Here is a 26,281-nt window from a genome sequence, read left to right as displayed (position 1 = left end):
TGCATCATTATGGTATAGCAGCAGTTGAGTTTAATGAATTCTGGTGAGGCACAAGCAAACATGATGTTAACTGTGTACATAGATGTGATTGACTACTCAGGTTTAGCTTTGTCTGAATAAAATAAAAACGTATAGGAAGGCAGGAAGGCTGATTGACTACTCAGGTTTAGCTTTGTCTGAATAAAATAAAAACGTATAGGAAGGCAGGAAGGCTGAGCAATATCCTATAGACTTAAGGACTACAGTTTCCTCATCGATTACAGTACTTGGTCACACTCTCCAGCTCTCTCCAAACTCTTGAACAGTCTTGGCCACCGTGCCATCCGGTTTCATCCGGTCATTCAGGTTTCTACCGTCGTAGTTTCCGCACAGGCCCCGCACCTTTCGTTTGTATGTTCGTGGTAGAGTTATTTCTGCGGGAATAAAGCATTTGATTTCAGGTTGAAAAAAAATAGAAATTGATATTTTTATTTTCTTGTCACATTATAAAGTTGTCAGTATCTAGAGATAAGTTAAATGCTGGGTATTAATAATAGATGTTGGGATCCTTCCTCATAATATCTTTTCAAACATACCGGTAAGTCTCTGAGAAAATATTTGAGTTGATCAAAGTCAGTACAATTGTCTTTATTGTTCATATTAATAGGAAAAAAAAGTTTACAAATCAGGATTGTTGTCAGGCTTCTGCACTGATCGTTTGAATCAGGTGTGTTGGAGGAGGGAAACATCTAACACAGGCAGGAGTTGGATGCCCCTGGGTTACAGGGTAACAGGCGCTACAGTGTCAGATACAAAGTACGGTGGTGTCTTGAGATACGACTTGCCAATAGTGAAGGAAGTATTACACCAGCCCAAGATCTAAAATTAATTCAAATTAAATGTGGCTGTATTGTCATTGTTGAACTTCATTTTCAATTGCTAAACGGCTTAAAAGAGAGAGAAAAAAAACCTAATCACCCGCGTCACTTTGTCCATCAAACTTTACGGAAAGACCAAAGTCGGTATTGAGATAAATGTGAGAGGAATGCTTCTTTATCTTTAGACCAAGAGACGGTGAAACAGGTGTTTTAGTTCTCTTTCCATCAACCTGCAGGCAAGCAGAACCACAACGATTAGAACACATGATAAAAATTCAAATACATCGTTTTAAATGCGCTTGGAGCTCACAAACAACTTCTGATGCTTCTTGAACTCCACTGTATGATTGTACACTTGAATCTTGAGACTTTGCAATCTGTGGTGTTCTTCACGCTCGTTGCTTTCATCGTCACCGTTGTCATCTTCATCATCATCATCATGGTCTTCTTCATTACTTCTATCATCATCATCATCATCATTGGGTGTATTTACACCCTCTATGTAAACATCCTGGAGATTACTGGGCAGGTTTTTTGTTTGGACCAGTACATATGAATGTTCTCCCTCAAAGTCATGCTTCATGTTGTCAAAGGTCCTGTACCCAGGGTCTCCATTTATTGTACACTCACCAAAACCTGTTGTATGACATAAATGTAATATTTTGAATTGATTAGAAATACAAACCGTATGGCCAGCTAAGACACATTGATTAATGGTGTCATTCACGGTACCTGTTTTCTTGCAGTAATAATGCCCCTCTTCATTTTGAAGACAAACGGCATTTCCGTCACACTCTTCTTCATCACAGTCAATCTCCCCAGCGTCATCTTCCCTCTCACATGTACATTTCTGATTGCAGTGTTTGGTATACCACACTTGACCAAACTGAAGCAACAGAAAGCCAAATCAGTAACAGTAATACACTTGAGCTTAACCCATCCCATGAAATTCAGAATTGTCACTTACCCCGTATTTATTGCCATCTCTGTCCACACATCCACATTGTTGGAGTGGCACACAAACTCTGAATTTTAGCACATAGCCGTCATCACACACGCACCCCGGCTCACAAACCCCACTGTCATTACAACGTGGTGGACCATTCAAAAATCTGCAGGTTGGACTGCAGGCAGAGATACAAGCGCTGTAATGACTATTTCCTGGACAGGAAGGCGCTGTTGAGAGAGAGAGGAGAGAGAGAGAGAGAGAGAGAGAGAGACAACAGGCAGCATAATCAATCACATTGCAATACTGTATTTAGTTTATATGGAATACGTTTTCAAGAGATGCAAGCAATTTGTTGTACAGTAATTACGTCATTGCTGGCACTTGTCCTGATGGGTTCTCCAGAGTGTCTTTATTAGCGTAATGTGTTTTACATGTAAAAGCAATGTGTCGGTGGTATTGACTGCAGGTTATTGCAAGGCTCAAAGTCTCTCAATCAATTCATACTCACTTGATTCAAGTGTAGTTGGCGGCTGTGGTCGAACCGTTGTTGCTGGTTGAGATTCATTGGGATGTTGTGGTTTAATGGTCGTTGTTGACTGTGGTTCAATTGTTGCATTTGAAGGCTGAGGTTCAGGACTAGTTGTTGATTGAGGTCCAGCTGTTCCTGGTGGAGTTTTGGTTGGAGTTTCTGGTGCCAATGATGTTTTGGGGTGTGATCCAGTTGTTGGGTCTTTGCTTTCTGTTGTTTGAGGTATGGGTCGCGCTGTGGTCTGAGGGTATGTAATGGGTGCTGTCAATTCTTCAGTTGTTGGTTCAGGTCCTGGATCTTCTGTTCCTTCAACTACTGGGTGGTCGGTTGTTGATGGGTGAGCTGTGGCAGTGGTCTGAGGTTCAACTGGAACTGTCGCACCAGGCACTCCTGTCGAGGCATTTGGGTTTGAGTTCTTAGTTGTTGTTGGTCTGGTGGTCTGTGTTTCAGAGCCGGTTATGTCTGTTGTTGTTTTTATTATAGATGTTTGTGGTAGTGTTGTTGATATGTTTTCTGTTGGAGGTTCAGAACCTTCTGTTGTAACTGAATGGGTTGTCATGGATGCAGGGGGAGTAGGTTTAGTCAGGTCTGCAAAAAAAAAACACTTTTAATCAACTACAGCGGTTATAATGTAAGTAGACTGTCGATTGAAGTAAATGATTACCTGAACAGCGCCCACCATATAGGGATACATCATCTATGGCCACATCTGACTGGTCATTAGAACCTCGTCGACCCTCAAAAAGGATCTAATATCAAGAGTACTTTTTAATTCTCCTCTCCGCACTTCGTTGAAAATGTAAAGGTGAAACGTGTTAGATTTTCCCTACCTGAAAAGATCCAGTTGTGGTGAAGTCAACCTGGGCCAGGCGCCACATATTCCCTTGATTATTCCTGGTCCAACTAATAGCATTAGCTTTTTTGTCTTGGAGCAAATATACATGGAGGCCCATTGTTTCAGCTGAACCATACATGTGATACCAGAAGTGCAGACACTGAGGACCGGTGGCAGAACATTCGGAACTGAGGAGACGAGCTGTATCTCCATGCGACGCGCTGTTGGCTTCAGTGTAAAGATAGTGACCATCTAGATTATAACACAAGAGTTTGATTAGTTAACTCTTCACATTATTAATGGAACATATGATTTCATTGTGAATAAAAGGGAATAAACTGTTCTTTGAAGTTATGGTGGTTTATGACAGATGGAGGTGTCACAATTAATAGATTAATCGGCAACTAATCGATTATTAAATTAATCAACTTCACATTCAACAACTATTTTAATAATCGAGTAATTGTTTAGCACCATTGTTTAACTTAAATGATTTCAGCCTCCCAACAGTAATTCTCTGATTATTCTCTGATTTAATCAAATTTGAAAAAATCCACTTTTACTTTAGAAAATAATGACAAACTAGTATCTGAATCAGGTTATAAAATGTTGGTGAGTCCAACATCTATTCCTTTTGTGTGATATTGCTCAATTGTTGTTTAGTTGTTGTTGTTTTTTCACTTAACAATACCAAATAAATGAAAAATGAAAAGTACCGGTAATTGGTTAATACTGGAAAATACTATACATGTCGTAGATATAAAAGATAAACAGTTGTGTCCTTGATAAAATTATGTTCTTTCAAAAAGAAACAAATTTGTAGTTAAAGGCGTGCCTTACTTTTATCAGTGACTTCTTTAAGTGTTAGAAATAACTTACTAGCCTAATTAACAGAAAGGGAAACTTGACTTGCACTTCTGCACTTTCGCCTTCGAATCTACCTCACCTGCGCGTTGCGTTTTTACTCTTTTTAATTTTTGGAGACTATTTTTATCTTATTTTTTATTTATTTAAATTTTTGTTAATCTCTGGGTCGCTTGATCTCGCGGACTAGCATACAGCTAGCGTGAGACGGAAACGGGCTAGCTTGGGGCTAGCTTGGAGCTAGTGTATTAAAATGCCTTCAGACGACAGCGACGAACACAATGGCCTGCTGGAGAAGGCAAATAAGACAATCTCTGACCTAAGAAGGGATATTCGTCGTCTCTCAGAGGAGCTCCATGAGAAGGAATCGGTCATCTCTTGCTTCGCGACCCGTTTCCCCGAACTCTCCGCGGTGGTCATGAGAAGGCGCGCTCGTGAAATCCTGTCGGCGACAATGACGGCTGAGGCGGCTGGCCTCTCGGACACGGCGAAGTGGGATCCAATTGCCTGCCCGGGGCCATCCTGCTCGACACCGTTGCAGAGTGACACCTGGGTCAAGGTGGTGTCCCGCGGCCGGAGGGCCGGGGAGCAACCCCACCGCCCCCAACTGGTCCTGGGGAATCGGTTCGCCGCCCTGGCGAGTGAGTCTCCTGTTCCCATCACTGCACTACAGCAGTCGGAGACACCGACTGCTGCGTCCGACGCTGGGGCTGTGCTCCCAGGGGCTCCCTCGGATTCCCCGCCACCCACGGCGACGACCTCGGCCGGGAACCCCATGTTGGGCGGGTCCGCCGGTGACACGGCCGTCCACTCACGCGTCGGGCTGCTCCGGGACGCGGTGTCCCGGTACAAGGGTGGTCGTCATCACCAGCATCATCGGCGACACTCATCGGTGTCATCCACCGTCTTCACTCGGCCTCGGCGGAGCCATCCTGGACAGTGGGGTCGTGAATCTTCCGCCGGTGGTGAGTCCCTTGGCGTTCCCTCCTCACGTCACCCACCGACCACCGTTATAATTGGCGACAGCACCATTAGACGTACTCACTATCCCGGCTGCGTCACCCGCTGTTTTCCCGGAGCGAAAGTCATGGACATAGTTAACATCCTGCCGGGTGTTCTTGACTCTCTGCCATCATCCATTACCCGGCTCATCGTTCACGTTGGGACAAACGAGACAATACGCCGACAGTCTGAGCAGACGAAGAGAGACTTTCACGCCCTCTTTGCCTTGTTAAGAACCTGCGATCTCTCGGTCTGGGTGAGTGGCATTTTGCCGGCATTGTCTCGCGGAGCCGAGCGCTTCAGCCGCCTTTTAAGCTTGAACACGTGGCTCCTACGCACTTGTGGCCACCTTGACTTTGCTTTTATTGACAACTTTAACCTATTCTGGAATCGCCCGTCTTTTTACCAGCCGGATGGTGTTCATCCGAACTCTCTTGGTAGCAAGATTTTAGCCGCTAACATCCACCATGTCGTAACCAATTCCACTCCCAGCTGACTCTTGTTTACCAATCATACTTCTTCTTCTACTCATAAACGCTGCAATGACAATGTCACTACCATCACTTACAGGCCAATACCAGCTGCTCACAGTACCACCACCCTCACTAGCTCCCCCTGCAGGCCCTCATTATCATTACCACTATCGGACAATTTTCCCATTGAAACCATCACCGGCAGACGCTTCCCTTGCACACACAAACAACGTGGTTTTAACAGTGGTAATCTAGTATATGTTAATACTGCTCATTCGTACCACCATGAGCGCACGTCCAGCACAATAATTAATCTGGCCGTGCTGAACGTGCGCTCCCTTTTAAACAAAACTTTTATCATAAACGACCTGATTTTAGACAATAATTTACATGGTATACTTTTGTCTGAGACATGGCTTGGTACAGATGCTCCAGTTGCTCTCAACGAGGCTTGCCCACCGAATTTTAACTTTTTATTTTCTACAAGGGATGGCAAAAGAGGAGGCGGGACTGCATCAATTTTTATTAATACTCTTTTATCAAAGGAGATCATTTTTAGCAGCTATTTATCGTTTGAACACCATGCCTTTGTTTTTAGCAGTCCCCCTATTCTCTGCATTACCGTCTATAGACCTCCCCATCATTCCACTTCTTTTATTACAGAATTTTCAGAATTCTTATCCATTTTATATTCCAGTTATAACAGAATATTAATAACTGGCGATTTTAATATACACATGGACAACATCTCGGACCCACTATCCAGAGATTTTTCAAACCTTTTAAACTGCTTGGATTTTAAACAGCACGTCTTGCAGCCAACTCACAACAGAGGACACACCCTGGATTTGGTTATAACCTATGGCTTGTCCGCTGGTGTGTCCTCTGTTGTTGACTTGGCAGTGTCAGACCACTACTGTGTCTATTTTAACATCGCCAGTTTTAACCATCTAGCAGTCCCGGTCAGAACAGTGAAGAAACGCTACCTATCTTCTGAGGTGGCAGCAAATTTTATCGAGATCTTAAAAAACACTCCTGCTGACATTTTACCTGCACCCTGTGATCTTATTGTTGACAATTTTAACCTACATCTTAAATCATCATTAGATTCAGTAGCTCCACTTTTAATTAAAACAACAAAAACAAAGACTGTACCCCCGTGGAGAAACAATGCTATCAAAATATCAAAGAGAAAATGCAGGAGTGCAGAGAGGAGGTGGAGAAAAAGTAAACTTACAGTACACTATGAAATTTTATGCGAACAACTGAAATCTTACAATAAAACAGTAAAACTGGCAAGATCTTCCTATTTCTCAAACCTCATTACAGTCAATAAAAACAACCCCAGGGTTCTCTTCTCCACCTTTGAACTTTTAACTAGTTCTGATTTTAATAAGTCCCCACAGAGACCAACAGATGCCCTCTGTGAGGACTTTGCAGACCACTTCAGAAGTAAAATCGATGACATAAGATCCAGTCTTTTAGCCCGTCAAAACACAAGTTTTAATAAACCCGGACAATCATATTTACATGAGGAAACACTGGAAAGTTTTGCCCTGGTTGATGCAAGGACACTTGTTCGAGTTTTCTCCCAGGTAAACCCAACAACCTGCCTTTTGGATCCAATTCCCACATTTCTTTTTAAGACATTTTATGGATTTTTTGAAGAACAAATTTTAAATATAGTCAATTGCTCTCTTCAGACAGGCGTCTTCCCAGCTGCCTTTAAAACGGCGGTGGTGAAGCCCCTTCTGAAGAAGAGCGGTTCTGACCCGAGCGTTTTTAATAACTACAGACCCGTATCCAACTTACCGTTTTTAAGTAAGATTTTAGAAAAACTGGTTTTCATCCAGTTGAATCATTTTTTAAATACAAATAATATTTTGGAGAAATATCAATCTGGTTTTAGGATGAACCACAGTACGGAGACTGCTCTTTTAAGGATCTTAAATGATATTAGGTGCACTGCAGACGTGAGAAAACTCACAGTCTTGGTGCTACTGGATCTAAGCGCTGCTTTTGATACAGTAGATCACCAAATTTTATTAAATAGACTTAAAAATCTAGTGGGCATCTCTGGTACTGTTTTTGACTGGTTTTATTCCTATCTCACAGACCGATATTTCTTTGTAAGTATGGATACTTGTTCCTCTAAAACTCATGAAATTAAATGTGGGGTTCCTCAAGGTTCGATTTTAGGCCCCTTACTTTTTAATCTTTATATGCTTCCCCTCGGGGATGTCATCAGGGGACACGGCATCAGCTTTCACAGCTATGCTGATGACACGCAGCTGTATATTGCCGTGTCTCCTGATGACACAGGACCCATTGATACCCTTTTAAATTGCATTTTAGATATCAAGTCATGGATGGCAGATAATTTCCTACAGCTCAATGAGGACAAGACTGAGGTCTTAGTTATCGGTCCCGAAGGTCAGAGAGAGAAGCTTTTACCAAAACTACACATTTTTAATCCCTCACACTGTGTGAAGAACCTTGGCGTCATTTTTGACTCTGAGCTCAGTTTTATTCCTCATATTAAAAATGTAACCAAGATTGGTTTTTATCACCTTAAGAATATCGCCAGAGTCCGCCCGTTTCTCTCTCAGGCTAACACGGAAGTGCTGATGCATGCCTTTATTTCCTGTCGTTTAGATTACTGTAATGCCCTGCTCTCTGGCCTCCCGAAAAAGAGCATTTCACCACTGCAACTACTGCAGAATTCAGCCGCTCGGGTGCTGACGAGAACCAGAGGGCGGGAGCACATTACGCCAGTTTTGAAATTGCTGCATTGGCTCCCTGTGTGTTTCAGGATCGATTTTAAAGTACTTTTATTAGTTTATAAATGTGTTAATGGTCTTGGGCCATCTTATTTATCTGATTTGCTTTTATCATACCAGCCCTCGCGGATCCTGAGGTCCTCTGGCGCCGGCCTTTTATTTATTCCAAGGGTGAGGACCAAAATGCATGGCGAGGCTGCATTCAGCCATTTTGGTCCTCACCTTTGGAATAGCCTGCCAGAGGATGTCAGGTCTGCAGAGACTGTTGATATTTTTAAGAGGAAGCTCAAGACACACCTTTTTAGTTTGGCTTTCAACAACTTTTAAATAATTTATCTTTTCTTTTGATTGAAGATAATTCTATGTTTTGCTTTGAATGTTTTAAAGCACTTTGAGTTGCATTTTTATGTATGAAAAGTGCTATATAAATAAAATGTGATTGATTGATTGATTGATTGACTGCGGATGAGTCAGACGGTTAATTACATCCTGTAGTGTGATCTGAAGATGGCCCCGTCATGAGTGTTGGTGTTGAGCCACTTTGTCTTGTCCAGTCGTAGGCATCAGTAACGAGCTGCTTCCATTGGCATAGATCTTTCTCAAAATTACAGTTGAGTTGGCAGACTGGAAAGCCAGAAATATTACATTATTGACAGTACATGAAAAATGAGGGTAGAATAAAATAACTTGAAAAGTCCAAGGTGCAAGGAAAGCTACCGAACAACCACTGCACCTGAGTGAGGGGGTCTGTCCTGTGCATCCTCAGTGAAATTGTTAATCATAATTCGATTTGTTTTTGCTTCTTTGACAAGAAGTGCTGTGGCATTTGCTACAGGTGGCCTAGCCGTAGCTGGGAATTGATCTGTAACATTCACGGCAGGAAGCTCTGTCACTCCAGTTACAGGAGATGTGATAGTTGGAGCAATTGTAGCATTTCCTTCAGGTTTGGGAGGGTGTGTCGTCACCACACCGCTTAGCTCTAAAAACAGAAGGTTGGAATGTTAATCCAGTCTTCCAACCTTAATACAATCTTTTCAATGAGCAACACGTTTGTATTCTATGTGCATTTTTCAGACCTGAACAATGGCCATTGTAAAGTGTTACATCGTCTATGGCGACATCAGATTCTTCATTGGAACCTCTGCGCCCTTCAATAATGATCTAAGGAAAGAAAAATAAAGTGTTTTTTCCCCCTTATTTGCTAAACAGTAGTCTGGTTATCCTTATCGCACCATTGCAAACTCATTGGCTGACAATGTTTACTGTACATGAACATACCTGGAAAGCTCCTTTGACAGTCAAATCCACTTCAGCCAAATGCCACATATTCCCTTGATCATTCCTCTTCCGCCAAATAGCCTCAGCTTTTTTGTCTTGCAGCAAATAAAGATGGAGGCCTATAGTATCGGCCGAGCCGTACATATGGTACCAGAACTGCAGACATTTAGTACCGGAGGCAGAGCACTCTGAACTGATGAGACGAGCTGTATCGCCATGTGACACAGTACTGGCCTCAATGTAGAGGTAGTGACCATCTGCATTATGACAGAAGAGTTTTATTTGTTAGCTCTTCATATCATTAATTAAAAATGTATTTGTTCTGGTAATTTTCCAACTGCAATGCGGTTATTTTGAGTTATATGTTATGACATATGGAGCCAATTTTATTTCCTTAAGAGGTTCATTACATGACAAAAAAATGAAACTGTATAGATATTTTGTCAGCAAAGTTCAGACTTTGTTAGATAACTTGAACTATTGGCACATTCAAAAACCTACTTTGACTATATACAAGTATCATACTATGTAGTACAGTATGTAGTTGAGTACACTGTATATCAAACATAAATAATTGCGTCCTTGGCAAGATGAGTCATTCAAAACGACAGAAGGAAGTTGGGACTTAAATGCGTCCGTGACTTCAACCTGTATTTTGACTTCTGTAATTGTCATAAATATCTGTCTAGCGGCACATGGGTCTCCAATCCTGTTCCTCGAGGGCCGGTGTCCTGCCTGTTTTCCATCTCTCCCTGCTGTAGTCCACACCTGATTCAAATGAGCAAGGTCATTATCCAGCTTCTGCAGACCTTGCTGATTATATGGTCATTTGATTCAGGTGTGTGGCAGCAGGGAGAAATGGAAAACAGGTAGGACACCGGCCCTCGAGGAACAGGATTGAAGACCCATGGTCTAGCCTATAACTAAGTGAAACTTTACTGCGGATGAGTCAGAAGGTTTATTACGTCCTGTGCTGTGATCTGAAGAGGGCCCTGTCATGAGTGTAGGGGTTGAGCCACTTTGTCTTGTCCAGTCAAAGACATCAGCAACGAGCTGATGCCACTGGCATAGATCTTTCTCAAAATTACAGTTGAGTTGGCACACTGGAAAATCAGAAATATTGCATTATTGACAGTGCATTAAAAATGAGGTTAGAATGAAATAACTTGAAAACTTCAAGGTACAGGGAAAGCTACAGAACAACCACTGTACCTGAGTGAGGTGGTCTGTCCTGTGCATCCTCAGTAAAATTGTTAATCATAATTCGATTTGTTGTTGCTTCATTGACAAGAGGTACTGTGGCATTTGCTACAGGTGGCCTAGCCGTAGCTGGGAATTGATCTGTAACATTCATGGCAGGAAGCTCTGTCACTCCAGTTACAGGCGATGTGATACTTGGAACAATTGTAGCATTTCCTTCAGGTTTGGGAGGGTGTGTCGTCACCACACCGCTTAGCTCTAAAAACAGAAGGTTGGAATTTAAACGAACAATCTTTTCAATGAGCAACACGTTTGTATTCAATGTGCATTTTTCAGACCTGAACAATGGCCATTGTAAAGTGTTACATCGTCTATGGCGACATCGGATTCTTCACTGAAGCCTCTGCGCCCCTCAATAATGATCTAAGGAAGGAAAATAAAAAAACTGTGGATTTTTATCCTTATTTGCTAAACAGTTGGCTGGTAGTCCTTATTACAGTATTTCAACGTCAATAGCTGACAATGATCACATGATTACAGTATACCTGGAAAGCTCCTTTGACAGTCAAATCCACCTTAGCCAAGTGCCACATATTTCCTTGATCATTCCTCTTCCGCCAAATAGCATCAGCTTTTTTGTCTTGCAGTAAATATAGATGGAGGCCCATCGTATTGGCCGAGCCGTACATATGGTACCAGAACTGCAGACATTGAGGACCGGAGGCAGAGCAATCGGAACTGATGAGACGAGCTGTGTCTCCAGGTGATGCACTATTGGCTTCAATGTAAAGGTAGTGGCCATCTGCATTATGACAGAAGAGTTTTGTTAGCGAACTCTTTGTACTATTAATGAGAAATATGATGTCTCAGTTAATCTTCTATCTGCAATGCTGTTCTTATATACACATTAGGATATCATGACAGATAGAGTAGGTTTAATATGACAAAACCAAACAACTTTGTATGAGTCTTTGGTCAGCAAAGTTCAGGCTTTCATAAAGAAACATTTAAAAAAAAAATTGTCTTTATATAACTGCAATACTATATACGCTGTCATGTGAAAAACACATACCTGCATTTCTTATTTTTACATTTTCCACGTTATAGACATCGCTTTAATGTGAAAATTAAAAAGTTTCCAAAATTGGAGATACGTTTTTTCACAGGAGAGCGACGATATGTAGAATATGTACAAAATTAACAATTGTCTCCTTGACCTACTGATAAATCAAATCACCCTTGAAATACAAGGAAGTTGGTACCAGGCGTGCTTGACGTTGGAATCAACAAGACATTCTTTTTATGTGTTGACGTTGGAATCAACAAGACATTCTTTTTATGTGTCTATTATAAATAAGAGTATTGTAAATGAGTCACTCAAAACGAAAGAAGGAAGTTGGGACTAAAATGCGTCCCTGACTTCAACCTGTATTTTGACTTCTGTAATTGTCATAAATATCTGTCTAGCCTGTAACTAAGTGAAACTTTACTGCGGATTAGTCAGAAGGTTTATTACATCCTGTGCTGTGATCTGAAGAGGGCCCTGTCATGAGCGTAGGGCTTGAGCCACTTTGCCTTGTCCAGTCAAAGACATCAGCAACGAGCTGATGCCACCGGCATAGATCTTAATGAGAAATATGTTGTCTCAGTTAATCTTCTATCTACAATGCTGTTCTTATATACACATTAGGATATCTCATGACAGATGGAGTGGCTTTAATATGACAAAACCAAACAACTTTGTATGAATCCTTTGTAAGCAAAGTTCAGGCTTTCATAAAGAAACATTAAAAAAAATACTTTGTCTTTGTAAACTGCAATACTATGTATCGTCGCTGTCATGTGAAAAACACTTATCTCCATTTTTTTTTCCTATTTTTACATGAATGGTGTTTCTGCGTTACTGACATCGCATTAATGTGAAAAGTTTCCAAAACTGGAGATAAGTGTACAAAATTGCCTCCTTGACCAACTGAGAAATCAAATCACCCTTGAAATACAAGGAAGTTGGTACCAAAAGGCATGTTTGACGTTGGAATCAACAAGACATTCTTTTTATGTATATATTATAAATAACTTTCTAGTCTAACAAAGTGTGCATCATTGCTATGGATGAAGGAAGGTTAATTACGTTCTGTGGTGTGATCTGAAGAGGGCCCTGTCATGAGTGTAGGTGTTGAGCCACTTTGCCTTGTCCAGTCAAACACATCAGCAGCGAGCTGACGCCAATGGCATAGATCTTTCTCAAAGTTACAGTTGAGTTGGCACACTGGAGAGTCAGAAATGATACATTATTCAAAATAAATCCAAAAACGAGGGTAGGAAAAACAAATTTCACGCAAAGTGACAGACCAATCACTGTACCTGACTGTGGTGGTCTGTTCTCTGCAGCTCCAGTAACAATGTTATTTAACATTAAACTAGTTGTTGTTTCAATGGCAGGATATACTGTGGCATTTGCCACAGGTAGCCATGTTGTAACAGGGAATCGATCTGTAACATTTACTGGTGGACGTGCTGTGACGTTTCCATCAGGTTGGGGAGGGTGTGTTGTCATGACACCACCTAGCTCTAAACATTCAATATAATTATGTGTTATAATTGCAGACCTTGGAAGCATATTTGTATTGTATAATTCTGTCACGGTATATATATATTTGTCACACCTGAACATTGTCCATGGTAAAGCGTTACATCATCTATGGCAACATCAGATTCTTTATTGGAGCCCCTGCGCCCTTCTATGATGATCTTAGAAAGGAAAAGACAACTGATTGTATTTTTCAAATGTTTGTAATTGCTTATCTTGATTATTGTGACACTACTGGCTGAATTTGTGTAATGAAAGTAACTGACCTGGAAAGCACCTGTGACTGTTACGTCCACCTGAGCCAAATGCCACATATTTCCTTGATCATTCCTCTTCCACCAAATGGCATCAGCTTTTTTGTCCTGCAGCAAATATAGATGGAGGCCCATAGTATCGGCTGAGCCGTACATATGATACCAGAACTGCAGGCAATGAGAACCGGAGGCAGAACATTCAGAACTGATGAGACGAGCCGTATCGCCATGAGACACAGTACTGGCCTCAATGTAGAGGTAGTGACCATCTAGAGAAGGGAAATTAAAGGCTCAGTTTTGTCAAAAGAGTTTTTCATCTTAGTGTTTTAGGCATCGTGCATTTAATATCATACCTCCAGTGTGGTCAGAGGAGGGGCCTGTCTTTAGGGTAGGTGTAGAACCACTTTGCCATGTCCAGTCAAAAGCATCCGTGATCATCTGATTCCAGCTGCAGAAATTTCTATTGAAGCTGCAATTCAAGTTACAAACTGCAAGGGAGACAAAAGTAACAGTAGTGCAACTTTGTAAAAATGGGCAACTTCAATTACTCCTCAAAAAAACAATTTCAGTAATCTATCCTTAACATAACTGTTAAATTGTAACTGCACATCATCTCCTTAAATGCAGAATTAGCTGGACATAGTTGGTTTTACAGGGTGGCAAGGGGTGGTAGCTGCCACCTTTACCAAATGCCTTGCTACCCCACTTAGCCACACCTGTTGGAAATGAATCTATCAATGCTAAATTCAAAACTTGATTATAAATGTTCCATATATTGTCTCCATAGTGTGTATAAAAAGTATGTTTGGAATGTACTCCCACTGCCACCCCCCTTCTTTCAAATAGAAAGATTGGTTACATACTACATGCCACCAAGAGAGCTACTGACATCACGTGACTGATCTCCGCGTGCATTTGATTTTGCTGGCAGGATAGTAGCGGCAGCAGGCAATGGATTTACAATGGAGAGCAGTGATCAAATTAACGTTTATCAGTCGACATTCTGTCCAAGTGAATTCGCATCTCACTTTGATGAAAAGGACATAATGCAAGCTGGACAGGTTGGACATTACAAATCCATATCGAGTGGAAGGAGTTCTTTTTACAGCTATCATGGCGACAGGTGGGGAGTACTACAATGGTGAATACTTGCAATCATACAAAGGCTTGGAAGGTTACAAGTATAGGTTACGGACTGTGTGTACTTAAGACTTGCTAAGGCTGATAGCGGGTCATGGCTGCTTATCAGTCGCGCCGTGGTAGGGAAGCAAGCCCATAGTTGGGCGAGGAGGACGCTCGCTGGACTTATTTTACGGTTACCCAGCTCAAGGAGTCGCCTTGGGGCAAATTCAACTGAAAAATTCCAAAGTCCCACCGAGCATCGGGTGGGATGACCCATGTTTTGCCATTTTGTGAAGTGTGAGGAGGTTATCACCTCTACCCTCCCAATTGAACCTCGCCACCCCATCGCCACCCCAGGTAAAACTGTCTAGAACCATCAATGTAAATTTCAACTTTCTTTGCACTAACCAGGGTCTGAGGGAAGGACTTCTGCAGTGAAGGGAGGTTCTGTTCCACTTCCCAAACTACCTAAAAGAAAGTTAGAAAACATTAAAACCTGATATACTGGCATTTTAATTGTATCACCACAAGATGCATTTTTGTATTAATCATTGATTACTTGAGCAAGACTCAAACTGGATGGAAACGTCATCGATTGCCACATCTGATAGAGGATTGGAGCCTCTAATTGCCTCCACAATGATCTGTCAGGGTCAATATGTGATAATAATAACCAGAGTCAAACCAAAGAAATCTGTCTAGACATCAACAGAAAATGCACACATTGTCCAAGGCTAACCTGAAAAGGGCTGAAGACATTGATATCAACTTTTCCAAGATGCCATTCTTGCCCATGGTTGTTTTTCATGGACCAAATCTTGGTAGCTTTATTTCCTTGGAGCAGGTACATATTGAGGGCCATGGCTGTGGCAGAGCCATACATATGGTACCAGAAGTGGAGGCAGACTGGGCCACTGTAATGGCACTCTGAGCTCAACAGACGAGCTGGGTCTCCTTGTGTTACACTGTCACCCTCAATGTACAGATAGAATCCCGCTAGAGGGACAATCACACAGACGATCAGTCATGAAAAGCTGATAAAACCATGCAGTATGATGGTGACATTCAGTTGTACCGCCAGTGGTGTGGTCGTGGTTTGGCCCACTTCCGATTGTTGGGGTGGCACCGGAATATCTTGTCCAATCAAACGTGTCCTGTATGAGCTGCTGCCACCCACACAGATTTTTCTCAAAGTCACAGTTTATGGGACGCGCTATGGGGAAAGAAGTGTTAGGAACTAAGAGAGTTCAATCTCACAGTGGGAATATCACATTTCAAATAAAACTTGACAAAAGTTTAACTTAATCCAGTTCATACGTATGTGAAATCAATTGTAATTGTCATAGCTATGCAAGTGTACAAATATTTGTTGCAAAATTAACAATTGGATTATACGACTGAAGAACTGAAATCTTTCATCTCTCTTACAAGCTGGATCTGGTGTTTGAGATGGAAGAGTTGGAGAGGGTGAAGTTGTTGGAGGAGGATTTGCTGTAGTTTGGGATTCCACTGAAAAGGCCAAAACAAAAAACAAAAACTCAAATTACGAACACAACATGCACATCTCATCAAATGGAATCTCAGTTCAACTCAGTTCTACGCATCACTGTTATCATCATCAAGCTGCACATAACCCACCACAGGCTGAACCTGTCGCCCAATAGGGTAGCTCCACTCCTGCCACATGGCAGGCAACTGCATAGGATTGAAGAGATTCACATAAGGTGTATTGATTGCCACTTGTGGCACAATAGTCGTGAACACAACTATAGATGTAGATGCTTGGGTGAATGGTTTCATGGCAGGGCTTGAAGGCATCCCCAAGGATGGCAAAACACTCAATGTAGGCTTCATTCTCCTCCTTATTTTCGCAGAGTTGGGGATCATTTGGGTGGGAAACACATCTTAGGAGAAATAATCAGTGGAGAATGATGACTATTACATTTATGATTACAAGGCTGTTGGCTTCATGTCCAATAGTAAAATAACTCACTCATTATTATATGCTTCCCTCCAGCTATCGCCGAACTCAAATGGGTCCGTAGCATTTTGGCCGCTTGGTTTTATGAAGTCATCGTACTGCTGTTCTGAGTAGGTACCACATAGGCCACACAGTTGATACTTGTAGCTCTCATCCACTTGCAAGAACAACCGGTTCTGCCCATCTATCACCATTCTTAGTCCGAAAGTTGTCTCCAAGACAACATAGCTATTGTTCTTGTAAACCCAGACGGAACCATAAGAGACAGTGGTGGAATAAGGGAGTCCGACATAGGTTTTATTCACCTAAAGAGACAGAGAGAGAAAACACACTTTTGTGATATCTTCAGTTTGTATTTTCTTACCCTCAATTGTGATGTTTGCTGTTCAAGGTGCAGTCAAGTCTTCCTGACTTCCTGTCCTGACTTGACACTATAATATCTGCCCACCATAAACATGGATGTGCGCGATCATGCTAGTGACAGGAAAGAATTACTGCAGATGATTTCAAAATTCAATCAGTCAGTGAGCCTGATATTTGAGTGGAAAAAAAACACTAGAGCCAGATACTGAAAGTAAACAATTTACTAAAGAGTAAAACAAAATTCAATATTATAACTACCACTCATCATGCAGGTGTGGAAGAGGTCAACTTTTTGTTTTGGACCAATTACGCTGACGAAGGATTCTTGAATTTCTTGTTTTGGCTCACAACAACTATATTCCTCCAAATAAAATTCAGATGAAGGTCTGCCATTATAAGTAGAGGAACTACAATGCAGACACATGTTTATTATATCCGAGGTTGAATTTGAATGTTCAAAAATTGAAAAAAATATTTCGATGAGCAGAGGTGGGCATTAGACGAATGACGGGACACCTTTTAAAAATGACGGACTGACTAATGACGGAAATGGGTTTTCATTTTTCGATGTAATGTCACTGACCGCGTCTGTCAGAGAAGGACGATTAGTCAGTCACTGGCTGACACCCGATTTTCTGACTTTTTTTGCGAGACCGACTGACCAATCGACGGACTTCTGACAGATTAACTGACGAATGACAATTACAATTCAGTTTGTCACAAAAAATAATCGACTTGCGAATGGTGGATGGGTACCCTGGCCGCTGATGGAAGACGAATGACGGACCAGCAAAATTTCGTAAAATGCCCACTTTTGCCGATGAGGATCTTACTTACATAGACTTTGGTGCTCTGATTCAATGTGAGGTGTAAATCCTCAATTTGGAGAGTCACAGCATCCAGCTTGGACCGGGTCAAGTTTTGAAGTAGAGGGTGCATATTGTGACCGCTCACTGTGAAATGGACTGAGCTTTCTGCTCCACATGTAGTAGCCAGTGTGTAACTGCATCCACCTTGAAAGTCATACGCCCTCCCGTCAAAGGTGATATAGTGTGGATCACCATACACACTACAGGTGGCAGGTTTGATAGGGAAGCATCCTTTAACCCCATCCTCAACCTTGCAAACTTCACTTCTGGCGCATTGCACTTTAGTGCACCGGACAATATTACCACCCATACATTGGCACAGCTGCAAACACTCTCCTTCCAAGACCGTTTGTCCTTTCTGCAAAGTGATTTGTGAGAATCAATAGTGGTCTGTGACAGTAGGCACATACAGAGATTGAGTCATGTATCTGTCTTACCTCATAATGTTTTCCATTATGCCAGCACCCACAATCCTCTGTTGGAACACATTTGCCCCCGCTGAGTTTGAAGCCATAGTCGCACTCGCACCTTTCCTCACAACTTCCACAAGATCCTACTATATCGTGACCGGAGCACACGTCTGGGCATCCTTTAGCACATGAGTTGTAATGGCTATTCTCACCACACTGTGGAGCTGTGAGACAGAGAGAGAGAGAGAGACCCCACCTTTAACCGGCATGTTTTTATTATAGCCATCAATTTCATCCTATTTATTGCAACAGATGTCAGAGAAATTGAAGCAATGAAGTCACATACGGCACATTGTAGCGTTCCACCATGAAGGCACAGTGACTCCAGCATCCCTGCAGATATCAGCGTACATCTGCAATGTCTCACAGAGCACTGAAGGGTCACCGTGAGTGGAGCACATTTTGCTCACACATCCCCTGAAGTAGCTTTGTGCTCCTAGAAAGGATCGGCATGCTGCAAACGCACCAGCACTAGAGAGGAGGCCTCCACAGTTTAGCTCATTGCTGTACTCGACTTCTTCAACAGGGTCACACTGTTGAGGAACTAGAATAGTTTCACAGGTGGAGTTTGTTTGCCCACTCTGCCAGCTGGTAACCAAATCTGTGGCATCATGTGCAGGTGCTCCGTCAGGATTTCTCAAGTCATCTTCTCTAAGATGGTTAAAGTTTCCACATAAGCCGCAGACTTTCTCAGAGTAAACGGATGGCACGGTGATATCTACATCACCCGCATTGTCATATGACACGGAAAGGCCAAAACTGGTTTCAAGTACAACAGCTGCCAGGTTACTCTTGATTTTGACGGTGTTACTCCTGAAGTTTAATGGAAGATTCCTCCAGATCCCGTTGACCTAAAGGACAATATCAGTTAGATATTTATTCCTCATGATCATAAAAAGTCACAAAGATACAGAAACTAATATGGCAGTTGAATTGAGATTAGTTATTGACAGCAGATAAAATACCTGCTCTGTTAATTGGTTCAACATTTGAACTTTATCTTAGGGTCCTATTTGAAGGAAAGTCATTTAAATGCATTACTTTTGCTAACCTGTCACTCTTTGAACTCTGACACTTCCGCTTAGTGAGCTGTTTGGCCATACTAATTTATTACCTGAATTGGGGAATTCGTTTTTAGGAGCTTTCCACTTGCCCTGACTGTCAGCTAGTGAAGCACAGTTTTTCCAGATCTCTGTCAGTGCCTCTTTTTCCTTCACAACCTGTGAATGAGCGTAAAAGCTTGTCGCCATTTCAAATACAAGCTTGGGGGATGAAGGCCCCGCCTACAAAAAATAATAAGACGATATTTTGCGGCCAATCATCTGAAAATTACGTGATTGATTCAGATTTTGATCATGTGATCGGATTGGGAAAGTGTAAGTAATAGTATCCTTTTCTAAATCATACAAACCTGGACTAAATATTATTTAAAGACAACTTGTAGAAAGGGATTGTGATATCCCTTTAGCCACAGATAAAACAATGTTGTCTTTAGTCATACCCCGAATTGTTTTTGATATCGCCACACAGATTCTATAAATGCGTTATTTTGGTCTTACCATGGTAACTCACCACAGCTCTGTGCGTCTGCCGTTTCAAAAGAGACACTCTGTCATTCCCCACAGTCACAATGACCTGCTGCACAGCTGGAACTGATGAATTCCCATCATGGTCACTGACCACCTCCACGCTAAAAGTGGACAAAGCCTCAGAGGAAGAGCAGGTCTTTGCCAGAATGTAGTTGCAGGGGGCCATGAAGCGAAATAACACTCCATCAAAAGTGCTGCAGTCTGTGTTGCTATGTATAGTACACATCCCAGTGTTAGACACCTCCCTGGGGCTTCGTATTTGAGGACCACAGTTTTGACCCTTGGGACACTGAGAGGGAGCACAGTAAAGCTGTCTGTCTGAGCAGAGGCAGCGAGTGGACTGGTCTGTCCATATCTCTTTGCTTGGATCGCACTGGTGTCCTGTGGGAGATGAGGCCCAATAAATGATCACTTTGAATACACTAGCTCTATGTAGAGGGACAAAGACGTGTTATGTTGAGGCATTTTATGGCCTAAACTACATTTTAATGAAAATTTGTCATCGTAATTATTGAAGCAGCCAACTCAATTTGTTGACGTACTGATGAAGAGCTCCAAATAGATTACACTATAAAATAGATCTTTGGTTCCAGTATTACTGACTGGTAACTGGCAAGTCTTATCAAAGTACCGGGTCTGTCATGTATAATCTGTCATGTCCATCGGTGTGTACAGGCATACTATAATATTGATTCATGGGACCAAAAGTAGTTTGTTATTGACATTAAAACAAGATAGTACTCACCGCATGAGCCCCTCCTTACTCCGACGCTGTTAAATGTGACCTGATTCTTCAAGGACACAGTTTGGATTGCTTCAAGGGCAACCTAGTTAAAATACATTGACATTGACTTGCATATTAACATATGATAAACGATTTCGGATTCATTGTTATAAACCGGTCTTCTCACCTTTGTCCCAGACTCAATGTTGTTTAGTGGCACGAACACCTGTCGCCAAGAATCTCCTGCCAGTGCAGGCGAGATCCAGATTTCCTCTAGACCTGTACTGCTTTTGAGCAAAGCTCGAAGTTTTAAAGCATTAGGAGGGACCAAGTACCAGAACTCAAGACAGGCTTCACCTTCACCTTTATCCAGTGCATCACTTTCTATTGTGTCCACCGCTGTAGTCTCTGGAAGTGAAGAGGCGGTAAGACTATCTACACATGTTTTTTTGCCTTATTAAAAAAATAATGTCTTTAAGTTTTAATCCACATATCCCCTGACCTTTGTGTTATTCTTTTTAATTGACAATAAAAAATGTATTTTCGCCTGTGCAGTTTTGAGAAGAACTTGTGTTCTGTCGTAATGTTGATTATATAAAAATGGCAAACCATCCCTAGATCGTAGCACATCTGCTGTGCTCTCTTGTAATATTCACAGAATGCACAAAATTCTTATTATTATTTCAGTGCTGAATGTAGACTCTCGTCTTCAGTTGTCCCAAAGACAGCATCAAGTAAAAGATTAGTTTGCTTCAATTAAATTAGTGATAGGCTGCTGAATAAATCTATAACTGTGGACTCATAGCCCACAAGACACTCCTGAAGGGTGGTGCAGTATTAAGTTAAGAATGGGACTGCAAATAACAAATCTCAAGAGTTTGCACTTTTTTTTTCCCAGTACATGTGATTAGGGAAACCTAACACTTAAGAAAACAAATTTGGAGTGTCAGTAGTCCCCAGGTATGGTCGCTTCCTTACTTGATCTGTAGTGTCTCCTTGTCCAGTCGCACACTCCATTGCCACTTCTGCCAAACGAACATTGTGTAACATATTCTGTCAAAGAGAAGAAAAAAGATTTATACACTGCACATCTCAAATCACTTTTTGAAAATCATTGCTGTGATGTTTTGAAAAGCCGTAGCAATGACCTCATACCTGAATCTCTTCTCCAGTCTGGTAATTTAATGGATGAAATGTCATTTTCTGCCCTAGTAAAATTGGGAAATATATTAGAGCCTTTTCACAAATTACCTTTTGCCCAAAACACACCAGCTTAAGTGGAAGAGTGTGACGTTTAATTTATTACCTGCATTGAGTCCCAGTCTGAGTTAGAAAGAGTAGAGTCACCGTGACCAACAAATCTGTGCCGAAGCCTCCAAGCATGGCTGATCCCTTAACGCCAGCTCCTCTGTTGCTAATACGCTCACCTTGATGATCTTGGGAATGGATGATGAGGAGTGACTTGTTTGTGAGGGAACACAGATGAATGAATGTGAGCTTTTCACTGCCAGGGCTGAGTGGGGATGCTCACTTTTGTCACTCTGCGGCGAAAGCGTAGGACGTAAGGTTTTTATAGCCCACCGCCGAACCAGGTAACCACTGCGGTGGGTGGAGACAACAGGTTGAAAACAAAGGACTGGGTCTGTGGCATGAAAAAAATGTTCTTCCACTGACGACAACAGCAGCAGCAACGGCACAGTTACAGGAAGTCGCAATAGATAAGGTCAGCGTTTTAGTGTTGCTAGGTCATAAAAAAACAGAGGTGAATAAACACTTGATAAAAAATTCATGTCAGTTGACAAAAACACATTTTATAAAAGAGCTCATCTAATGGATTAATAGCTAATATTTGCCTCTGGATAAGAAAAAAAAAAGTAGTCCCACTGATTTATTGGAGGTTTTACTTTTTTTTGCGGTGGTGCTTTCGTGAAACTTTGTGAACCATATCAAATTAATTTAGAGCACGCATAGTTTGATATAGTGATGCCCTCTACCACCAATTTACACCTCCCTACTTCACCCAACTTTGCTCTGTGTTATTTAATTATTTATTTTCTTCTCTTTCCCAAAATCAACGGGGGTCATCAAGGGGGCCGGTTTGAAAACAATGGATGACTTGGAAGATGGCCGTCATGACAGAGCTGCGGAAGAATCCTTCTGGAGTGCATGGTGTGCTAGAAAAAACGTTTTTAAATATTTTTTTTCCAACATCAGCCCTGGAGCTTTTCTGACACACCTCGTCTATTCCCTCAGTGTAAAAAACAAACAAAAAAAGTACACAAGAAAAAAAAAATGATGATTCTACTCAATTTTTTAATTTATTCGTTTTTTAAGGAAATGTATAGTCTACGTAAGAAATCTATCTGGATTCAGATGATTATATTTTGTGCAACCACCTGACGAAATATAAATCCAACAAAACCTTTTTTCAGTGCGCCTGATGGGACATTGTTGATATATAAGCAGTTTCAGCAAAATGAATTACCGGTAGATCTATTCTCTCTTCATTCTCATTCATTTTTCATGAGGCTACATTAAGATATTTTTCAGGTCAAAAGAGAACAAATCCTGAAATTAATCATCAACCCTATCCAAATACGAGACTTAATTTAGTTATCTTATGCAATCCATTTTTGCCGGATAAATCCACGAGCAGTGTGTGCTTTTCCAGATAATGTTGAAAAAATTTAAAAAAAACCCACCACAAGTGCTGTATGGCTGAGGATATTTAGTGTATCTCACCGAGCACACCATCGTGCAACCGCAGGTGGGAAGAGAGATAAGAGAGACATCCACCTTTTACATTCCAGAAGCCCAGCCAGTCTGTCAACAGAGAGAGCAGCCCAAAAACAAACATAAGAACTGTCCTGCTGAAGAGAAGGTCTTTGTTAAGCAGCTGTAAAATAGCTATCGCTGCTGTACATCTACAGTATGAGTAACTCCACTGTCTATAATATTTTGACAGCACCGAAGTACTTTTTGGGATGGTGATGCAATCTATCTGCTGTTATCTAATGAGACAGCTGGCTGATTTTGCAACAGATAATGCAGATTTATCTTTGTGTGCCTGAGCAATGAAACACAAGTAGTTACACATGAAAGCACCCGCAGAGATGACAATGAGAAAATAAAAGATGAAAGTCTTTGTTGAAACAGTTGGTGGTATAACCCATGTGCTTTCTCATTATCCTAGCTTAAGCACATGTATTCGATACATTTTCTCGGCTTGGTTAATGTTTTGTCACACTTGGTTATTCATTTGCTCTGCATTGCACATACTGTATCTCAGCATTACTCAAGCAAATTGTGAAATTGTACAGTCACATCAATACAGTAATATGTATTGTAAGGTTACTGGAAAGGGTTTGCCTTTCTGATGATAAGACCCTAAGTGCGATCTGTTCAATAGATATAACGTATAAAAGTGCCATTAAGATTGGTGGCCAGCAAGATTGGAGCACCCACCCCAGGGGGATGAATAAAGTTTTCTGAATGTACATTAATTGTAGATTAATATACCAAAATGTAACCCTCCCAATAATTATTCTACAGTATATACAGTTTGTAATCAATTTATATACTTAATGACATCCCGCTAAATCTATAAACCTGCAGCTGTTTGCACACACCCTGCCTGTCTCAAGCAAACAAAAAGGCCATTTGTTATCAACCTCACCCACTGAAGACTGCAACAAAAGGCCAGTATCAAGCAAACATTTTGTCACATAGGAACTATGAGCGTCCTATTTTGTTGTATCTTTTTTGTGCAATCATCACTTTGCCATAGATAACACTAAAACACCTCAGTAATCAACACTTGGCGGGCAATTACCCGGTAGCCATTTTAAGGAGATCTTGTTACCGGTTACTTCTGCACTCCACTCCAAAAGTATTGGAACTGAAGCTAATTCTTATTAGTTTGGGCTATGAACTGAAAACGTTTGGGTTTGACATAAATACGTGGACATGAACATCAACATTTCAACTTTTGTTTCCAGATATTTACTTCTGGATCTGAATGACAATTCAGATGATGGAATTAAGATGAAAAAAAAAACAGCACAAATTATTTGCGTAAACAAAAGTATTACTGTACATCAGTTGGATTTAAAACGGAGTAAAATTACTAAAATAGAATATAGCCATAGACCACCCCTGAAGTGCTTGTTTGGGAATTTGCTTCATCTCTCTGCGGCATGCGAAGCGTTCCGGTGTACTGAGGGTGTGTCCTCACCTGACAATTTAGTGGCTGAAAGTAAACCAAACTTTATGCCTACCCGAACCACATTTAACTATTGCCAAGAAGTCTATTTGGTTTTCCTCTGTCTAATCTCCTTGTGAAGGTCACATTTGATAACAACGTGCAGGTCATGAACTGTCCCTCATGTCACAGCTATAAAAAAAATATATATATATATATATATATATATATATATATATATATATATATATATATATATATATATATATATATATATAGTGTATGTTGTGACCATGTCCAAGTGTCCTTGAGCAAGATACTGACCCCCACCCAGTTGCTCCTGATGCTGCATCATCATGTCGCTTTGGTTCTTTTTAAGTCAACGAGCACTGAAAAAGCCTAAGCCTCGTCACAGTGCGTCCCATCACTACTTGACGGGAGCAAAGCTTGGGCTCCTTATAAACATGTTTTTTTAAAAATCTTTCATTCTAATATTAAAATTTGTCTGGGTTGTTCACAACACATTCCTCTCTTCTGTTTTGGTCTTCATTTTTTAATTATGAAACATGTCACTGCTCATTTAAATACATGTTTAGGTATTTCCCTCTGAATTTGAGGACGATGTCCAGAAGGATGATTTACTTCTGCCACCCTATCTATGAGATTTTGACATCAGGAATGTGCGCTCCCACTCCAGTCGCTTACCTGATGAGCGTCATTCACCGTGTTCACCAGAAGGTGGCACTCTGTTTCCTTCTGAAAAAGTCCCAGCCTTTGTTGTTTACCACTTGCAGATCTTTTCTAAAGCCACAATAGTTTCTGCCACTGATGGAAATTCAATTCAAATGGAATGAATTGGACAAACATAATTATTTTGATTCTGAAAAACATACACAAGTAATAGAATAGAGAGTACTTTTGAACATGGATTTTCTGTGGCCGTCAGTTTGAATGGGCCATTCTCGCCCCGGAGATGGATGAAAAGAATTTGAATTTAATTACGATAATAACTGATCTCGCCATCTACTCTGTTAAACCAAGATAATTGTCATTTGCAGTGTGATAAGGAATTGGGTCCAGTGATTTTCTCACTGATAAGCTCCATGCGCTGTTACAATACTCGGGCAGACTGTGGCCCAGTGTCCTATCTCCCCTCAATTAACTTCAAACTGCTCTCCATTACACGCTACAATGAGATACGCCATTTCATTACCTCATACGGCCTCCATTAGTGCCACTAATTGTTTTTCTTTTTCAACATCTCTCCACCTTGTGAGTTAAGATTGTGACAATATCCCGTATTCATAACGAGGTGAAAAGATGCAGGTGGTCAAGGAAAAAGAGGGTGCAA

General features: G+C 41.3%; 1 protein-coding gene and 1 long non-coding RNA gene across 3 annotated transcripts in view; one reads left to right on the top strand and one right to left on the bottom strand.

Moving 5' to 3' along the window:
• LOC147141259 (uncharacterized) overlaps window positions 1-26,281 on the top strand; it is a 139,813-nt gene that overhangs the window by 25,608 nt on the left and 87,924 nt on the right. The window contains exon 2 of one of the 2 annotated variants that reach the window (XR_015088453.1): window positions 11,415-11,530. The exons of the other annotated variant lie outside the window; for it this stretch is intronic. This is a non-coding gene — a long non-coding RNA (uncharacterized LOC147141259). The remainder of the gene's footprint in view (window positions 1-11,414; window positions 11,531-26,281) is intronic. 2 annotated transcript variants of the gene reach the window in all.
• Window positions 8-23,652, bottom strand: LOC147141260 (uncharacterized). The gene is made up of 38 exons (XM_086043705.1): window positions 23,432-23,652; window positions 22,036-22,328; window positions 21,885-21,937; window positions 21,708-21,782; window positions 20,917-21,137; window positions 20,751-20,832; window positions 19,989-20,386; window positions 18,703-19,267; window positions 18,384-18,580; window positions 17,915-18,304; window positions 16,727-17,019; window positions 16,372-16,637; window positions 16,162-16,242; window positions 15,809-15,946; window positions 15,473-15,729; window positions 15,293-15,377; window positions 15,142-15,201; window positions 13,965-14,099; window positions 13,624-13,880; window positions 13,434-13,518; window positions 13,132-13,338; window positions 12,899-13,036; window positions 11,313-11,569; window positions 11,106-11,190; window positions 10,780-11,025; window positions 10,533-10,670; window positions 9,568-9,824; window positions 9,366-9,450; window positions 9,023-9,268; window positions 8,776-8,913; window positions 3,166-3,422; window positions 3,000-3,084; window positions 2,315-2,923; window positions 1,825-2,033; window positions 1,590-1,743; window positions 1,168-1,493; window positions 958-1,087; window positions 8-413 (listed from the first exon to the last, which is right to left on the bottom strand). Exons 2-38 carry the CDS (start codon window positions 22,110-22,112, stop codon window positions 271-273), a joined length of 7,425 nt encoding a protein of 2,474 aa, XP_085899831.1. The 5' UTR covers window positions 22,113-22,328; window positions 23,432-23,652; the 3' UTR covers window positions 8-270.

This window comes from Filicampus tigris, chromosome 10 (assembly GCF_054856515.1).
Source record: "Filicampus tigris isolate MCC_2025a chromosome 10, RoL_Ftig_1.0, whole genome shotgun sequence".
Lineage (NCBI taxonomy): Eukaryota > Metazoa > Chordata > Actinopteri > Syngnathiformes > Syngnathidae > Filicampus > Filicampus tigris.
The sequence above is the reverse complement of the archived record's forward strand: the minus strand, read 5'-3'. Positions and strand labels throughout refer to the sequence as shown.